Below are 19109 nucleotides of genomic sequence, written 5' to 3' on the forward strand. Positions count from 1 at the left end.
GTATATTCTATATTATCTGCTGAGTGGAGAGGTAAACTCCTGTATATTCTATATTATCTGCTGAGTGGAGAGGTAAACTCCTGTATATTCTATATTATCTGCTGAGTGGAGGGGTAAACTACTGTATATTCTATATTATCTGCTGAGTGGAGGGTAAACTCCTGTATATTCTATATTATCTGCTGAGTGGAGGGTAAACTCCTGTATATTCTATATTATCTGCTGAGTGGAGAGGTAAACTCCTGTATATTCTAAATTATCTGCTGAGTGGAGGGGTAAACTCCTGTATATTCTATATTATCTGCTGAGTGGAGGGGTAAACTCCTGTATATTCTATATTATCTGCTGAGTGGAGGGGTAAACTCCTGTATATTCTATATTATCTGCTGAGTGGAGGGGTTAACTCCTGTATATTCTATATTATCTGCTGAGTGGAGGGTAAACTCCTGTATATTCTATATTATCTGCTGAGTGGAGGGTAAACTCCTGTATATTCTATATTTTCTGCTGAGTGGAGAGGTAAACTCCTGTATATTCTATATTATCTGCTGAGTGGAGGGTAAACTCCTGTATATTCTATATTATCTGCTGAGTGGAGGGTAAACTCCTGTATATTCTATATTATCTGCTGAGTGGAGGGGTAAACTCCTGTATATTCTATATTATCTGCTGAGTGGAGGGTAAACTCCTGTATATTCTATATTATCTGCTGAGTGGAGGGGTAAACTCCTGTATATTCTATATTATCTGCTGAGTTGAGGGGTAAACTCCTGTATATTCTATATTATCTGCTGAGTGGAGGGGTAAACTCCTGTATATTCTATATTATCTGCTGAGTGGAGGGTAAACTCCTGTATATTCTATATTATCTGCTGAGGGGAGAGGTAAACTCCTGTATATTCTATATTATCTGCTGAGTGGAGGGTAAACTCCTGTATATTCTGTATTATCTGCTGAGTGGAGGGTAAACTCCTGTATATTCTATATTATCTGCTGAGTGGAGGGGTAAACTCCTGTATATTCTATATTATCTGCTGAGTGGAGGGTAAACTCCTGTATATTCTATATTATCTGCTGAGGGGAGAGGTAAACTCCTGTATATTCTATATTATCTGCTGAGTGGAGGGTAAACTCCTGTATATTCTGTATTATCTGCTGAGTGGAGGGTAAACTCCTGTATATTCTATATTATCTGCTGAGTGGAGGGTAAACTCCTGTATATTCTATATTATCTGCTGAGTGGAGGGGTTAGGTGGGATATGGGGGGGGGATTTTGTGTATATTTGTCTTGCTCCTCTGTATTATTCTGTGTAGGGCATTATTCACATTAGCTCGGTTGACATCTGCAGTCTGGATGTGTCTCTGCCTCTGGATGAATCTCTGCTGACTTTTCCTGATTGTCCATTCATGACTCCTCTGCTCTCCAGGTACTGAAAATCAGCCCTTTTATTGCCTCCTTCCCTCAGTCTTAGGGGGTTGGGGCCTGAAAACCATCCAACCTTTCCTACCTACCCCTGGTTATAAGCATTGGGCCTGAGCAGGACAAGGAGGCAGTAAGATTCATCCTTTATGGGACACTGATGCACCCCAAAGAGACTTGGAGAAACTCTAGTTACTGTGGGAAAAAAATGGATTTGTCTCTGTGAAAATCACCCAGGCACGCAGGTGTTTCACATTTCACATGGTCCATGTGTGTCACAGATGTATTACGGCCGGCTGACAATTCAGTGGCAACGAGTGTTAGAAAATCCTAGAGATTGGCAGCACGTGCTGTTGTCTGTTTCTGCAGCCAGTGGACTCTAGGACCCTGGAAAACTATTGTCCTGCCTCTCAGTTGCTATCCTCTGACTTCCTTTATTAACCTCACCCTGGGGTGGTTTGGGTGCGGTTAGTAGTTTGCTCCTTGTTGTAGTGCAGTGGTTGTCTCCTGTTGTTCCAGATACTTCTGTGGTTGTTCCTCAGATAAGTGTTGCGTTTTGCCATCTACCTGGGCTCAGATTATGGCATTTATATTTCCCCTGTATTGATTTCTTGTGTCTTCCTGTATTGTTAGTGGTGTTGACTAGCGCTCATACCTGCCATCCTTACTTATGTCTTTTTTGCCAGGAGAAGGCAGGGCCCCAGGTATCTAACTCAGTGACAGGTGCGGAACCTATATAGGGTCGGTGAGGGTGAGCTGCAGATTGTTGTTAGAGGCCATCACTTCCCCCTTTCCCTAGCAATAAGGCATTCCTCCCTGTGTGTTGTCTTTTAGGGCCGATATGGCCTCTCTCACTATACGTGACATTATGAGGCCTAATACTCACCAGCATCTCTCCTTACACAGGATTACACAATAGTGGAGAAGACGACAGGTGACTGTGCGGCCCCCATCATTCATCTCCACGTATCCGGGGGACGGAGCAGTAATGAGCGCCCCATCACAGACGCCCCGCACCCCCCGATGCCTGAGAAGAAGATCCTAGACCTCGCCAGAGAGATGACGGAGCTGCTGACCGGAGAGGTGAGTGCAGGGAATGCTGGGAAATTCTACAGTATACACTGGAGGATTCTGGGTAATGTGGGTATATGTCTGTCAGGTTCCTATCAGGTGTCAGGATGTCGCTGTCTATTTCTCCATGGAAGAGTGGGAGTACATGGAGGGGCAGAAGGATCAGGACCAGGACGTCAGGAGGAAAAATGACCCCACAAGGGTAGACGAGGGCAAAAGCAACATGGCTGCACGGATATGGCTCCTCACCCTAGAGATGATCGACTTGTTAAAGGGAAAGGTGAGAATCTCCCGAGAGATCACACTTATCTCTATTACTATAACAGGAATGACTGAAAAGATGGAGGATCATTAGAATCTATGTGGTGATCACCGTCTCTCACTGTATACAGGAGCAAATGGTGGTGAAGACGAGGTCTGGGGAGTGTGTGACCCTCCATCTGTCTGGAGGACGGAGCGAGATCCAGAGCCGCAACACAGAAGCCCCGCACTCCCCGACACCTGAGAAGATCCTCCACCTCACCAACAAGATCACCGAGCTGCTGACCGGAGAGGTGACTGCTGGGAGATTATACAGTGTACACCGGAGGATTCTGGGGGATGAGAAGAGACTGCTGGGAGATTATACAGTGTACACCAGAGGATTCTGGGGGATGAGAGGAGACTGCTGGGAGATTATACAGTGTACACTAGAGGATTCTGGGGGATGAGGAGAGGTGACTGCTGGGAGATTATACAGTGTACACTGGAGGATTCTGGGCGATGAGAGGAGACTGCTGGGAGATTATACAGTGTACACCGGAGGATTCTGGGGGATGAGAGGAGACTGCTGGGAGATTATACAGTGTACACCAGAGGATTCTGGGGGATGAGAGGAGACTGCTGGGAGATTATACAGTGTACACCAGAGGATTCTGGGGGATGAGAGGAGACTGCTGGGAGATTATACAGTGTACACTGGAGGATTCTGGGGGATGAGAGGGGACTGCTGGGAGATTATACAGTGTACACTGGAGGATTCTGGGGGATGAGAGGAGACTGCTGGGAGATTATACAGTGTACACCAGAGGATTCTGGGGGATGAGAGGAGACTGCTGGGGGATTATACAGTGTACACTGGAGGATTCTGGGTGACGAGGTGAGGAGACTGCTGGGAGATTATACAGTGTACACTGGAGGATTCTGGGTGACGAGGAGAGGAGACTGCTGGGAGATTATACAGTGTACACTGGAGGATTCTGGGTGATGAGGAGAGGAGACTGCTGGGAGATTATACAGTGTACACTGGAGGATTCTGGGTAATGTCTGTCTCGTTGGTTTTCAGGTTCCTCTCCGGTGTCAGGATGTCGCTGTGTATTTCTCCCTGGAGCAGTGGGAGTATATAGAAGGACACCGGGATCTGTACTCGGACGTTGTGGTGGAGGAGCGCCGTCTGTCTGTATCTCCAGGTTAGTGGAAACCTCCGTTCTTTCTTCTTGGCCGTTGTTTTCTGTGGTCGGCATTAGCAGATGTCATCGAGCCGTACCACTACATGTCACACACATGTCTACGATCGCCTGTGTTCCTGTTGGGAAATATGGGGTAATATCTTCCTCCTGGGACCTCCATGGGGCAGATATCCTTAATATCAGGAACGTTATCGATTTTGGTACCTGAGCCTCATCTCATTTACCTGCCTCCAGTGGAGCTCTCCTGGGGAGGGAGGTGGGAGCAGCTGGTACCTGTTAAAAGCAGATCATGGCCCGGAGCCAGGGTTCAGTTCTGGGAGATTTGTTGTGCTGTAAGTGCTCTACAATTTTCGAAATGAAGTGCTCCTCCTCACAAGATCTCTGCCATTCCTTTGACCACACGTCCAGTAACTTTCTTTTGTTTTTCATTTTTCTTTCTTGTGTGTCTCTTGTCCCCTTTGTAACCTCGTTTGTACAATTTTAGAAGCATTGCCCAATTGTTGGATTAAATATATAAAATGTAACCGTTTTGTTCCTCTTGCTCTATAAATCATATACCTGAAGCCTTGTGAGGCCAAAAGTTGCCAGTGACGGGCGTTCGTTCGGCCTCTATAAACGATTGGCGGTGGCAGCTAGTTTTTCTTGGGTTATTGTGGTGCTTGGCTGTGAGCGTACTGAAGTGTGTGTATATACTGTATATATCATTATGCACTACAGTTCAAATGTTTGAGGTCACCCAGACAATTTTTATGTTCTCCATGAAAAATCCTACTTCTACTTATGTAATTTTTTTTTGTTAGGAAGTTTGAAGGGGTCAAAGTTCATCAGCAATTTCTCATTTTTCCAACAAAATTTACAAAACCATTTTTTTTTTACGGACCAAATCACATTTGAAGTGATTTTGAGAGGCCTAAGGGACAGAAAATACCCCAAAGGGACCCCATTCTAAAAACTGCACCCCTCACACTGTGCAAAACCACATCCAAGAAGTTCATTAACTCTTTAGGTGCTTCGCATGATGCAAAGCAATGTTTATAAGGAAAAAATGAAAATTTTACTTTTTATTTTTACACAAAAATGTTACTTTAGCCATAAAATTTTACATTTTCACAAGGGAATCAGGAAAAAATGCACCATAAAATTTATTGTGCAATTTCTCCTGAGTACGCTGATACCTCATATGTGGTGGAAATCAATTGTTTGGGCACACGGCAGGGCTCAGAAGGAAAGGAGCGCCATTCGAATTTTTGAAAGCAAAATTAGCTGGACTCCTTAGCGTACAATATGTCGCGTTTTGAGACCCCCTGAGATGCCTAAACAATGGAGCTCCCCCACAAGTAACCCCATTTTGGAAACTAGAGAATTCAAGGAATTTATCTAAATATTTGAGCCTCTTGAACCCCTAGAGGCTTTACAGAAGTTGATAATGTTGAGCTGTGAAAATATTTTTTTTTTTTTTTTTTCCGCAAACTTTTTGCTTCAACCAGGTAGCTTTTTTTTTTTTTTTTTTTACAAGGGTATCAGGAAAAAATGCACCATAAAATGTATTGTGCAACTTCTCCTGAGTACACAGATACCTCATATTTGGTGGAAATACATTTTTTGAGCGCACGGCAGGGCTCACAAGGCAAGAAGCGCCATTTGGGTTTTCAAACGCACGAACGCCGAGCAGTGATGTCCATCACTGATCGGCCGCTGCAGGACACACGGACGGATGAGGTGCAACAAGCAACCAGGGATCCCAAGAAAAAAAAAAACGTCCCACCGAAAATTTAGCACAGATGCTGATCCGTTATGTGCATCACTGATCACCGCTTGACCGCTGCAGGATGCACACACGGATGAGGTGCAAAAAACGACACTGGATACAAACAACAAAAAAAAAAAACCTGCCAAAAATTGAGCACGGATGCAGATCCGTTATGTGCATCATTGATCAGCGCTTGGTGGTACACACTGACAGATGAGGTCTTAAACGGTACAGGGGATAGAGAAAAAAAAATATACTCAGAAGACCCAGAGGATTAGCAGGAGGATCACTGACCAGAGGAACTGCAGGAGGAATAGAAGACAGTAAGATTGACAGCTTATTACTGGAGCAGCAGGCAGGAAGATGGACAGCTTATGTGTGAGGACCCAGGAAGAACCCAGCGATGGAGGCAGATGTGATCGGACAAATGAAGACCTCGCCGACCCGGTGACAGCAGGTAGGGGACGTCGGAGAGGGACAGCAGATGGAGAGGGGGGAGGGGGAGAACTGAGAATCAGAAGCAGAAAAATGGGGGCAGAATGGAGATCGCAGGGGGGGGGCATTGGCAGGGGGCAGGGCCCTCACGGGAGCGCACAGGGGAGATCACAGGAGCGCGCAACACTCACGAGGAGCAGGATCGGCGATCAGAAAGCAGCAGGAGCAGCGGTGGCGTTGTACTACAAGTACCAGCCAGTGCACGCCACAGACATGCGGGGGGAGGGCTCCCCAGGCCAACACAAGCCTGTTGAGGGCGGTCACCTCCAGATCTGACTGCCCCACTGCACGCTGATTGGAGCGATTGTGCGTCATAGCACGATCTTTCCAATCAGTGCTGCATTTTTTCTGTATCCCTGTCTGGTTTTACAGCTCATTCATCCGTGCGTCCCGCCGAGCGCTGATCAGTGGTGCACATAACGTATCTGCATCCGTGGTCAATTTTCGGCGGGATTTTTTTTTTTTATGTCTGTATCTTGCGTCGTGTTTTTGCACCTCATCCGTGTGTGCGTCCTGCAGCGGCCGAGTGCTGATCAGGGATGCACATAACGGATCGGCATCTGTGCTCAATTTTTGGCTTGACTTTTTTTTTTCCGTGTCCCCGGTTACTTTTGGTATCTCATCCGTCCGTGTGTCCTGCAGCGGCCGATCAGTGATGCACATCACTGAATGGCGTCTGTGCGTTTGAAAAGTCAAATGGCACTCTTTCTCTTCCAAGCCCTGCCGTGCGCCCAAACAATTGATTTCCACAACATATGAGGAGGAGAAATTGAAAAAAATGATTTTCACGGCTCAACGTTATCCACTTCTGTGGAGCCCCTGGGGGCTCAAGGGGGTCACCAAACATCTACATAAATTCCTTGAGGAGCCTAGTTCCAAAATGGGGTCACTTGTGGGAGAGCTCCACTGTTTAGGCACTATAGGGGGTCTCCAAACGTGACATGGCATCTGCTAATGATTCCAACCAATTTTTCTCTGAAATGGCGCTCCTTCTCTTATGAGCCCCACCATGCGCCCAAACAATTACTTTCCACCACATAAGAGGTATCTGCGTACTCAGGAAAAATTGCACAATACTTTTTATGGTGCCGTTTCCTGATACCGTTGTGAAAAAAAAGCTACCTAGTTCAAGTAAGGGTATGTGCGCACGTTGCTTTTTACCTGCTTTTTACCTGCTTTTTTGCTGCTTTTTCTTCTGCGCTGTTTAATGCCAAAATGGATGTGTTCTTCTATTCAAGCAAAGTCTATGGGAATTTGGGTTTCTTGTTCACACTATGTTGTTCAAAATGCTGCCTTTTTGTGGCAGAACTTTGGTCAAAAACTCAGCTTTTCAAAGAAGCAACATGTCAATTGTTTTTGCCATTTGGGTTTTGCACTGCAAAGCTGAGTTTTTGACCAAAGTTCTGCTACAAAAAGGCAGCATTTTGAACAACATAGTGTGAACAAGAAACCCAAATTCCCATAGACTTTGCTTGAATAGAAGAACACATCCATTTTGGCATTAAACAGCGCAGAAGAAAAAGCAGCAAAAAAGCAGGTAAAAAGCAACGTGCGCACATACCCTAACAGTTTTGTGGTAAAAAAAAATATATATATGAGAGCTGGGATTACAAATCATGGTTATTCCACAAAATATTGATTTCTGAATCTTCCTGAGGTCAAACATTATTAGTATTGTTGTTTCTAAATGATTATGAACTTGTTTTCTTTGCATTATTTGAGGTGAAAGCAATGCATTGTTCTGTTATTTTCACCATTTCTCATTTTCAGAAAATAAATAAATGTATTACTTAGAAATTCGGAGATGTTGTCGGTAGTTTATAGAATAAAAGAGCAATTTACATTTTACTGAAAAATATAAAGAGAAAAATCGAAAAAACTGACAATTTTGCAGCGGTCTCTTAATTTTTGCCAGAGTTGTGTATATGGCCTGGTACCTGCCTGTTGGGCTTTATTTGCAGTGGGATGAAGTTTTCCCTACAGGTAATTTTGATTTTTGTGATTACAGGGGACGCTGAAGCACTAGCTTTCATATACAGTGGAACCTTGGTTAACGAGAACAATCCGTTGTGGGAGTGTGCTTGTTAACCAAGTTACTCGTTCAGCAAAGCAAGATTTCCCATAGGAAATCACTGCAATGCAGACAATTTGTTCCACAACTTGTTAAATGTCTCATCCTGGTGCCCTATTGTGCCATTCCACACACGCACAAACACAGATTATGCTCACCTTACCTTCCGTTCCCTCGCCGGTCTCCTGGAACTTGCAGTGCACCCGTACAAGACGTGTATCGGGTAACCAAGGCGACCGATGCCGGACCTTCCGCACTCAGCGCGCTGATGTCAAATGCAGGAGCCGCTTGCCTCTCATTGGCCAGCGCGCTGCCTTTGAGTAGCGCCTGACAGGGGAAGTTCCTCTCTCGTCGCGATGGCTACCGGATACACATCCTGTGGAGGGAGGGCTTTCCCCTGTCAGCCGCTACTCAAAGGCAGCGTGCTGGCTAACCAGAGGCAAGCGGCTCCTGCCTTTGACGTCTGCACGCTGGGAGCGGAAGGTCCGGCATGCATCGGTCGCCTTGGTTAGCTGATACATGCAAGTTCCAGGAAGCCGGCGAGGGAACGGAAGGTAAGGTGAGCATAATGTGTGTGCGTGCGTGCGTGTTTGTGTGTTTGTGCGTGCTTGTGTGTGTTTGTGTTGACTGCAAGAGACGGGTTAGAGCGCCGTGGATGTACTGAACCGGAAGTGTGTGCGGTGAGTATTTTGCTCGTACACCAAGGCTTTCTCGTAAACCGAGTTACAAATTTACAGAAAGCTTTGCTCGTTAGGCGAAATACTCGCTAACTGGGTTACTTGTTAAGCGAGGTTCCACTGTACTGACATTTTTTGCAGGCCCGGCTAGCGCTTGTTGATCACGGGCAGTAATATATGATGTATTTTCTCTGCTTTTTATGTCAGCAAGTTTTTTATTTTGTTGTGTTTCATTGATATTTTTGTATGGTTAGTTTATTTATTATATATGTGGTGATGTTCTATTGAATGAACCATGAGATTTTAAATGATATACCATTAAATAATTTTTTTTTTATCAACTTTATTGTATGCTTCTCTGTGTGACATTTACTTTTGAGTTTAAATACTGTTACTCTTTCATACTGTTTGTATCTTGATGTATTAATAGAAATGTTTGAACATTTGTCTAAGCTGTGATTTAAAAAAAAAATAATGAAATCTATTTTTATCTCCAACAGAAAATCTAAATGATCATTCTGGAGGAAATGTCATGTTATCACTAGAATATAATGTAAAAGATGAAGATAACCTGTGTCAGTCCTCAGAAAAAACCCTCACTACGATTAATGTACATCAAGAAGATCCTGTTAAATATAAGCAAAATCAGACAAGAGAGAAGCCGTACTCATGTGCAGAATGCGGAAAATTTTTTAAAGTAAAATTAAATCTTGTTACTCATCTAAGAATTCACACAGGGGAGAAGCCGTATTCATGTTCAGAATGTAAGAAATATTTTTCAAACAAACATCATCTTATTAGACATCAAAGAATTCACATAGGAGAGAAGCAGTTCTCATGTTCAGAATGTGGGAAACATTTTGCAAACAAATCAAATCTTGTTGTACATGAGAAAAGTCACAAAAATCAGATATTGTGTTCATGTTCAGAATGTGGTAAATGTTTTTCAAACAAATATCATCTTATTAGACATCAAAGAATTCACACAGGAGAGAAGCCGTTTTTATGTTCAGAATGTGGGAAATGTTTTTCAAAAAAATCTAACCTTGTTAAACATCAGAGAATTCACACAGGAAAGAAGCTGTTTACATGTTCAGAATGTGAGAAATGTTTTCTAAATAGATCAGGTCTTGTTAGACATGTGAGCATTCACACAGGAGAGAAACCGTATTCATGCTCAGAATGTGGGAAATGTTTTATTATAAAAGCACTTCTTGTTACACATAAGAGAATTCACACAGGAGAGAAGCCGTATTCATGTCCCGTATGTCAGAAACGTTTTGCAGATAAATCAAGGCTTATTAAACATGAAATGGTTCACACACTAGTAAAGCCGTATTCATGTTCAGAATGTGGGAAATGTTTTAAAGAAAAATCAAATCTTATTTTGCATAAGAGACGTCACACAGGAGAGAAGCCGTATTCATGTTCAGAATGTGGGAAAAGTTTTTTTGCAAAATGTGATCTTGTGCGACATGAGCGAATTCATACAGGAGAGAAGCCTTATTCATGTTCAGAATGTGGGAAATGTTTTTCACTCAAATTTCTTTTTATTAGACATCAGAGACTTCATACAGGAGAAAAGCCGTTTTCATATTCAGAATGTGGAAAAGGTTTTATAGATAAATTAGATATTTCTAAACATGAAAATATTCACAAACTGAAGCCATATTCATGTTCAGAATGTGGAAAATGTTTTCTATATAAACTAGCTCTTGTTAGACATGTGAGAATTCATACAGGAGAGAAGCCGTATTCCTGTTCAGAATGTGAGAAATGTTTTATTACAAATGCACGTCTTCTTGTACATCAAAAAATTCACACAGGAGAAAAGCCATATTCATGTTCAGAATGTGGGAAACGTTTTCTAAATAAAATAGCTCTTGTTCGACATGTAAGAACTCATACAGGAGAGAAGCCGTATTCATGTTCAGAATGTGAGAAATGTTTTATTACAAAAGCACGTCTTGTTATACATCAGAGAATTCACACAGGAGAGAAGCCATATTCATGTTCAGTATGTCAGAAACGTTTTGCAGCTAAATCAGGCCTTATTAGACATAAGAACGTTCACACAGTAGAAAAGCCGTATTCATGTTCAGAATGTGGGAAATGTTTTAAAGAAAAATCAAATCTTATTCAGCATAAAAGATGTCACACAGCAGAGAAGCCATATTCATGTTCAGAATGTGGGAAACGTTTTCTATATCAAATAGCTCTTGTTCGACATGTGAGAACTCATACAGGAGAGAAGCCATATTCATGTTCCGAATGTGAGAAATGTTTTATTAGAAAAGCACATCTTGTTATACATCAGAGAATTCACACAGGAGAGAGGCCATATTCATGTTCAGAATGTGGCAAATGTTTTAAAGGAAAATCAAATCTTATTCAGCATAAAAGATGTCACACAGGAGAGAAGCCGTATTCATGTTCAGAATGTGGGAAATGTTTTATTGTAAAAAGTGCTCTTGTGCGACATGAGCGAATTCATACAGGAGAGAAGGCATATTCATGTTCAGAAGTTGGGAAACAGTTTAAAGAAAAGTCAAACATTGTTACACATGAGAGAAGTCACACTGGAGAGAAGCTGTACTCATGTTCAAAATGTCATAAAGTTTTTAAACATAAATCAAGTCTGACTGCGCATGAGAGAATTCACACAGGAAAAACATATTCATGTTCCGAATGTGGAAAATGTTTTTTGAATAAAGCAAATCTTTTTTCTCATGTGAAAATTCACACAGGAGAGAAGACATATTCATGTTCAGAATGTGGGAAACCGTTTAATACTGAAGCCCTGCTAAGTGATCATCAAAGAGATCACACTGAAGAGAAGCCATTTACATGTAGCGAATGTGGGATATGTTTTATATATGAATCAAGTCTTCTCAGACATAAGAAAGTTCACAAAGGAGAGAAACCATATTCATGTTTAGAATGTGGGAAACAGTTTAATACTGAAGCCCTGCTAAGTGATCATCAAAGAGATCATACTAGAGAGACGCCATTTACATGTAGTGAATGTGGGATATGTTTTATATGTGAATCAAGTCTTCTCAGACATAAGAAAGTTCACAATCAGAGTGTGGAAAATGTTTCTTTAAACAAATCATTTCAGGTTAAACATCTAAGAAGTTACACAGTAGAGAAGCCGTATTCATGCTCCGAATGTGGAAAATGCTTTATTAGCAAAGACAAACTTCATGCTCATCAGACAAGTCACAGGGGAAGCTGTTTTGATGTTTAATATGAAAAATGTTTTACAAAGAATTTTTTCTGGATGGTCCTCCCACTTCCAGAAATCATATGCTTTACAGAAAAACCCACTCAGATTTTCAGTTATGAAACTTTCTACTACAAATCTGCATATGAATATTTCCTCCTCCGCTCCTGATTCTATGTTGTGTCTTTAGTGAGCGCTATCCTAGCTGATGTTTTACGACTTAACAATTGTTTCATAAAAACTGTACATGTCTTCCTTTTAGCAATGATCTGCAGAGACAACCTGCTGGTGAATTTGTCTGATATCTTATTTATTTAGTAAACTGATAAAAAATAAACATGTCTACATGTTAAAGGGGTATTCCAAGTTGAAGTGTGAGGTAAAGCCTGGGATATGAAGAGGAATTATGACGAGAAGTCATAATTGCTCTCATCACTCCCTGGCAGTGCCCCCCCTCCCTTCTTGTTCCAAATGTCCAGCATCTGTGAAGGTGTCACATCCCACTTACACCTCCAACAGCCATCTCCTCTGATATGGAGATGAGATGATGTGCGGACAATGGATCCAGGATGACTCCCTGCCGTCACCCTGTAACAAGAGTTGTATCTCATTAGCAAGGCTTGGAAGTAGCCAGACAGAACGACTCCAGTAAAAAATGGTTCATATCTCGCAAGCCATATCTCCGATAAATATGGCAACCATAACAATGGTGTCTCCGCATGTGGACGATGCCGGCACACCCTTTTTATGGAAGTAGGACATTGGGAAACACACCAAACGTGATATCAGCCATATGGGAACTCGTAGACAGGTCATGAGTCCCCTCGTTCTGCAGCTAAATTCATAACTGTCACAATGAGAGCATTGGCGTCCGTCTACGACGCTCCCAGGCACAGTTATGGCCAAAATCCCCTTTTCTGGATAATTCTGATCCATGCAGGGGGAGTGGCAGTGCTTCCCCGTGAGGTCACTAAGGTAGGAGGGGACCTGGATTTGCCCAGGTTGATAACCCTGCTTCGGCCATTTTCCAAGGTTCTTCTGCTCGGGGGCCTGGTTGGGACAGACCTGTGAGAGAGTTCCTGGAAACCTGGTCTACAGCGCCCCCCTGTGGCCAGACACACAAGGTAACTGATGTAATTGTATACCTGTTTGTAACCCATGCTTTGCTTGTAACTGTACTCTGACATATGTATATTCTGTAGATTCCCTATTGTATATATTGTAGTTTCTAGTGTGCTTTAGGCGATTAAATTATATAATTAATCTTGGGCTGTTCTGTTATCTCGATCTTGAATCCCACGTCTGTGTGTTCGGCTAATAGTTACCGTGAAGCGGTTGGTGGCAGCGAATTGTGCCAAGGATTATTGTGGGGAGGCCAGTGAGATTCGGGGAGATTTTATATATTCCGCCCGCGGAGGTCGGGGGAATATATACCTTACTCTCACCGGGGACCCTGCAATAATCGGCATAAGTAGTATAGCGGCCTCCTTGCTTATTGTCGGGCAATTCCATAATTGGCCTGACTATAAGAGGGGCGCTAGAGAGCGCGTCACGTGCTCTGTCTGTCGGTCGGGAGGTATAAAGTAGGGGTGACCCCCACTTGTTACCCCCCGATTGTGACGTACTGGTAGCCAGCGCGGGGGGATTTCTGAGTGACCCCCCCCGGTGGTTTGTGACATGAAGTATTTCCCAATTATTTACTTCAGGGTAACTGTTACACTAGCAGATGCAGACCCAGTGCGCCATAGACCGGGCTTACTCTGGAAAGCATGACTAAGTGTCTACTGGGTTTTCACCAGAGCCTCTGATGATGAGGATGGACTTTGCAGCTGTTAGACACCAGGTACCACTCCAGGACAGTCTCTGATATGTCGGTAGCTGACCCAAAGGTCAGGGATGCAAGTATAGAGGGCAGGCAGGATGGAGCAGGTAGTGAAGGCTGACCGGACGGAGTACATTCAGGAAACAAGAGACAGGCATAACTGGTACAAATCCTGGAGATGGACCTGCCGAACAGGTTTTGCTTTAGAACACAGGCAGGACGAGTCAGGAACTAAGACAGTGGGCAGACTGGAATACTGACGGGATCAGTCAAACCAGAAACCTAATTGCTCAGGCACCTTCCTACAGGGGAAGTTGCCTTAATAAATACCCAGTGCCTCTCAGCACTAGGCTGAAGAGCACTTTCTGAGTGTGCGCTTATGCCCTAAGGACGTTGCCAAGAGACCTGTGCAACGTGTGCAGCCCCTGGAGCATGGGAAAAGCAGGAGCAGAGGAGCGAGCAGGCTAGGTTTGGTGGCGAGTATATCAACGTTGCTGCCGAGGAGAGGAGGCGGCAGAACAATGCAGGATGCTGACGTTACGGTACCTTATTTACGGCCCTTCGTCACCAGGACCGAAGGGAATTTCATTTGGAAATGGGAAGCATGGTATTCTCCCTGGGTTCCTACCATAAAGTTCTTCACTTCAAAGACAATCATAGCAGACAGGTGCAGGAGTGGAGCAAGGATCCCTGGAGAAGCGGCTGATGACGACTGGCTTGAGAAGAAATCCCTGGAAGGAATTGTGTATGTGTAACGAAGCAGGAAGCTTCAATTTGTGTGATACTGTGTTGATCCGCCTGGTAACTTCAAAAGGACCAATGATGCGTGGACCCAACTTGTAAAATGGCACCTTAAGACAAATATATTTCAAGGAGAGCCATACTGTATCTCCAGGATGTAATTGAAGAGAATCCCTGTGCCTCTGTCAGCATGTTCCTTCATCTAGTCGGACGATTTCTTAAGAGAGGTTTTAGTGTGGTTGCAAATTTTAGTGAAATCCCTAGTAAGAACATCGGCTTCAGGGATATCCGAGGTGATTTTCACAGGAAGAGGTATGTTAGGCTGTTGACCAGACAACGAAGAAAGATTACTTCATGGAGGCCTCGCTCATGTGATTTGTTGTCAGAGAATTCAACCGAAGTCAGCAGCTTAGCCCAGTCATCTTGGTGCGCATTATTGAAATACTGCAGAAAAGTTGTAAGAATCTGGTTGACCCGCTGTACCTGGCTATTGGACAGAGGATGGTAAGCAGATGAAAAAATCCAACGACACATCCAAAAGTTTACACGCAGCCCCCCTTAACTCTTTCAAGACCGGCCGATTTTGCGCTGGTTTTTTTCGCCATTCTTCCGAGAGACATCGTTTTTAATTTTCAGTTAATATGTTCATGTGAGGGCTTGCTTTTTGCGGAACGAGCTGTACTTTTAAATGAAACCATAAGTTTTACCATACAGTGTACTGGAAAACGGCAAGAAAATTCCAATTGCGTAAAAATTGCAAAAAAGTGCAATAGCACTACTGTTTTTGAGATTTTATTCACTGTGCTCACTATATCGCAAAACTGATGTGTCGGTGTGATGCCTCAGGTGGGTGCGAGCTCTTAGACACCAAACATGAATAGCTTTACTTTTATCTAAGGGGTTAAAAAAATTAGAAGTTTGTCCGAATAAAGTGACGTACGTTTTACACCATATTTCATTACCCATAGCGTTCTCAATTATCGGAATCTATGGCTCAGTGATGGCTTACAGTTAGGTCCAGAAATATTTGGACAGTGACACAAGTTTTGTTATTTTAGCTGTTTACAAAAACATGTTCAGAAATACAATTATATATATAATATGGGCTGAACGTGCACACTCCTAGCTGCAATATGAGAGTTTTCACATCCAAATCGGAGAAAGGGTTTAGGAATCATAGCTCTGTAATGCATAGCCTCCTCTTTTTCAAGGGACCAAAAGTAATTGGACAAGTGACTCTAAGGGCTGCAATTAACTCTGAAGGCGTCTCCCTCGTTAACCTGTAATCAATGAAGTAGTTAAAAGGTCTGGGGTTGATTACAGGTGTGTGGTTTTGCATTTGGAAGCTGTTGCTGTGACCAGACAACATGCGGTCTAAGGAACTCTCAATTGAGGTGAAGCAGAACATCCTGAGGCTGAAAAAAAAGAAAAAAATCCATCAGAGAGATAGCAGACATGCTTGGAGTAGCAAAATCAACAGTCGGGTACATTCTGAGAAAAATGGAATTGACTGGTGAGCTTGGGAACTCAAAAAGGCCTGGGCGTCCACGGATGACAACAGTGGTGGATGATCGCCGCATACTTTCTTTGGTGAAGAAGAACCTGTTCACAACATCAACTGAAGTCCAGAACACTCTCAGTGAAGTAGGTGTATCTGTCTCTAAGTCAACAGTAAAGAGAAGACTCCATGAAAGTAAATACAAAGGGTTCACATCTAGATGCAAATCATTCATCAATTCCAAAAATAGACAGGCCAGAGTTAAATTTGCTGAAAAACACCTCATGAAGCCAGCTCAGTTCTGGAAAAGTATTCTATGGACAGATGAGACAAAGATCAACCTGTACCAGAATGATGGGAAGAAAAAAGTTTGGAGAAGAAAGGGAACGGCACATGATCCAAGGCACACCACATCCTCTGTAAAACATGGTGGAGGCAACGTGATGGCATGGGCATGCATGGCTTTCAATGGCACTGGGTCACTTGTGTTTATTGATGACATAACAGCAGACAAGAGTAGCCGGATGAATTCTGAAGTGTACCGGGATATACTTTCAGCCCAGATTCAGCCAAATGCCGCAAAGTTGATCGGACAGCGCTTCATAGTACAGATGGACAATGACCCCAAGCATACAGCCAAAGCTACCCAGGATTTCATGAGTGCAAAATAGTGGAACATTCTGCAATGGCCAGGTCAATCACCAGATCTTAACCCAATTGAGCATGCATTTCACTTGTTCAAATCCAGACTTAAGACGGAAAGACCCACAAACAAGCAAGATCTGAAGGCTGTGGCTGTAAAGGCCTGGCAAAGCATTAAGAAGGAGGAAACCCAGCGTTTCGTGATGTCCATGGGTTCCAGACTTAAGGCAGTGATTGCCTTCAAAGGATTCGCAACAAAATATTGAAAATAAAAATATTTTGTTTGGGTTTGGTTTATTTGTCCAATTACTTTTGACCTCCTAAAATGTGGAGTGTTTGTAAAGAAATGTGACAATTCCTACAATTTCTATCAGATATTTTTGTTCAAACCTTCAAATTAAACGTTACAATCTGCACTTGAATTCTGTTGTAGAGGTTTCATTTCAAATCCAATGTGGTGGCATGCAGAACCCAACTCGCGAAAATTGTGTCACTGTCCAAATATTTCTGGACCTAACTATCTTTTGTGTTTCGAGCTGATATTTTTTTTATGGTACCATTTTTGCACAGAGGCTACGTTTTGATCGCCTGTTATTGCATTTAGCACAAAATTTGTGGCTACCAAAAACCGTAATTTTAGGGGTTTGAATTTTTTTTGCCACTATGCCATTTACCGATCAGATTAATTGATTTTATATTTTGATAGATTGGGCATTTTTGAATGCGGTGATACCAAATGTGTGTATAATTATTTTTTTTAACCCTTTAATTATCAATGGGGCGAAAGGGGGGGGATTTTAAGTTTTAGGGTTTTTTTTTATTTTTTTTAATTTTATAAACCTTTTTTTAACTTTTTTTATTTTACTAGATCCCCTTGGGGACTACATGTATCAGCTGTCTGATCGCTCTGCCATATCTTCTGATCACAGCTACACAGCTGTGAACAGCAGATATGCTCATTACCTGTCTCAATTAGCTCTCGGCTGTGTGAGGCAGGAGTGAGTCATGTGAGCTACAGGAGTCATCACTTGACTCTGTGCTGCCATGACAACTACCGGAAGTCACGTGACTTCCAGTATCGGCCGGTGAGTAAATGTTTACCACCAATGCGATTATAATGGCGCTGTCACATATTGACAGCGCCATTTAAGGGGATAAAAGGCATGGGCGGATAATGATTCCGCTCGTGCCTGGCAGGCACATCTTAGCTGGTTTAATCAGCTGAGATGTGCACCGAATGCTGCAAGCTGCTTGCAGCAGACCGCGGGCAGTAAACACTATGACCGCTAGGACGCAAGATTACTGCCCACGGTCGTTAAGGGGTTAATCTGAACATGAACTTAATTAACTGTTTGCTGCCCCGTGCTCTGTTTGCACCCCCCCACCCACACCTTGCCACAGCCGCACACAGCTTAAAAAAAAAAAAAAAAAAAAACCACTCACCTTCCAGCACCCACTCCACTATTGTGCGCCGCTGGGTCCTCAGTCACTTCCTGCGCGGCCACAAGACGCCGGCGCCGCTTTCTGACGCTCCTCCATCTCCTAGGCCTAGGAGAGGGGGAGTGTCAGAGGGAGGAGAAATGTCTCTGCTTCAACACAACTTTGAACTGCCGGCGCGATCACACCGGCCGTTCAAAGTGGCTGAATGTGGCGACGGCGCGCGTGCCAACAAAAAGGGCTCTGCGTGCCCAGTCTGGCAAGCGTGCCTTAGGTTCGCCATCACTGGTCTATAAGGACGGCCTCAGCCAGTCCATGCATTGTGTTCAGAAATTCTACAGACTTGCATAGATGTTTGAATAAGCCCTTATACAGATCACATGAAGGCTACACAGGGCTAAAGTCGCCAGGATGAGACAATCTGATGTGTATGTGTGACGCCCTGGACAAGCCAGGTAGTCACAGGTAGGCCCTTATACAAACCACCACCCCCCCTTAGAAAGGTGACAGCAGCAAACCTACAAAAACCTTGTCACCTCCCTCCAGGTTTGATGATCACACCAGGGGGGGCTAAGCCAGGCGGTTGGCTCCGCCCACCGAGGAGTTCACAAGCCTTGAGGCGGGAAAAAGAGTCTGGTCTAGTTTTGAGAGTGAAGCGGAGTGGAGTTCAAGGGCAGACCTGTGTCCAGGTCTGCCGTAGTCTACACCAGGTGTCTGGGTTGGAGCCCAGTGACCTCTGGCAAGGAGGCAGACGGTGGTGGCCGCTTGCAGGAGCTGGGATTACAGCCGGTGGAACCGTAAGGACCGGGGA

General features: G+C 43.6%; 1 protein-coding gene across 1 annotated transcript in view; it reads left to right on the top strand.

Annotated features, from left to right (window-relative positions):
* The window catches only part of LOC142297465 (uncharacterized), a 159888-nt gene that overhangs the window by 26263 nt on the left and 114516 nt on the right, over positions 1–19109 (top strand). The window contains exons 3-9 of the mRNA XM_075341691.1: positions 2327–2503; positions 2580–2771; positions 2884–3045; positions 3816–3939; positions 9433–12176; positions 14876–15033; positions 15108–15225. Coding sequence (XP_075197806.1) covers positions 2327–2503; positions 2580–2771; positions 2884–3045; positions 3816–3939; positions 9433–12176; positions 14876–15033; positions 15108–15225 — 3675 coding nt within the window. The remainder of the gene's footprint in view (positions 1–2326; positions 2504–2579; positions 2772–2883; positions 3046–3815; positions 3940–9432; positions 12177–14875; positions 15034–15107; positions 15226–19109) is intronic.

This window comes from Anomaloglossus baeobatrachus, chromosome 3 (assembly GCF_048569485.1).
Source record: "Anomaloglossus baeobatrachus isolate aAnoBae1 chromosome 3, aAnoBae1.hap1, whole genome shotgun sequence".
NCBI lineage: Eukaryota > Metazoa > Chordata > Amphibia > Anura > Aromobatidae > Anomaloglossus > Anomaloglossus baeobatrachus.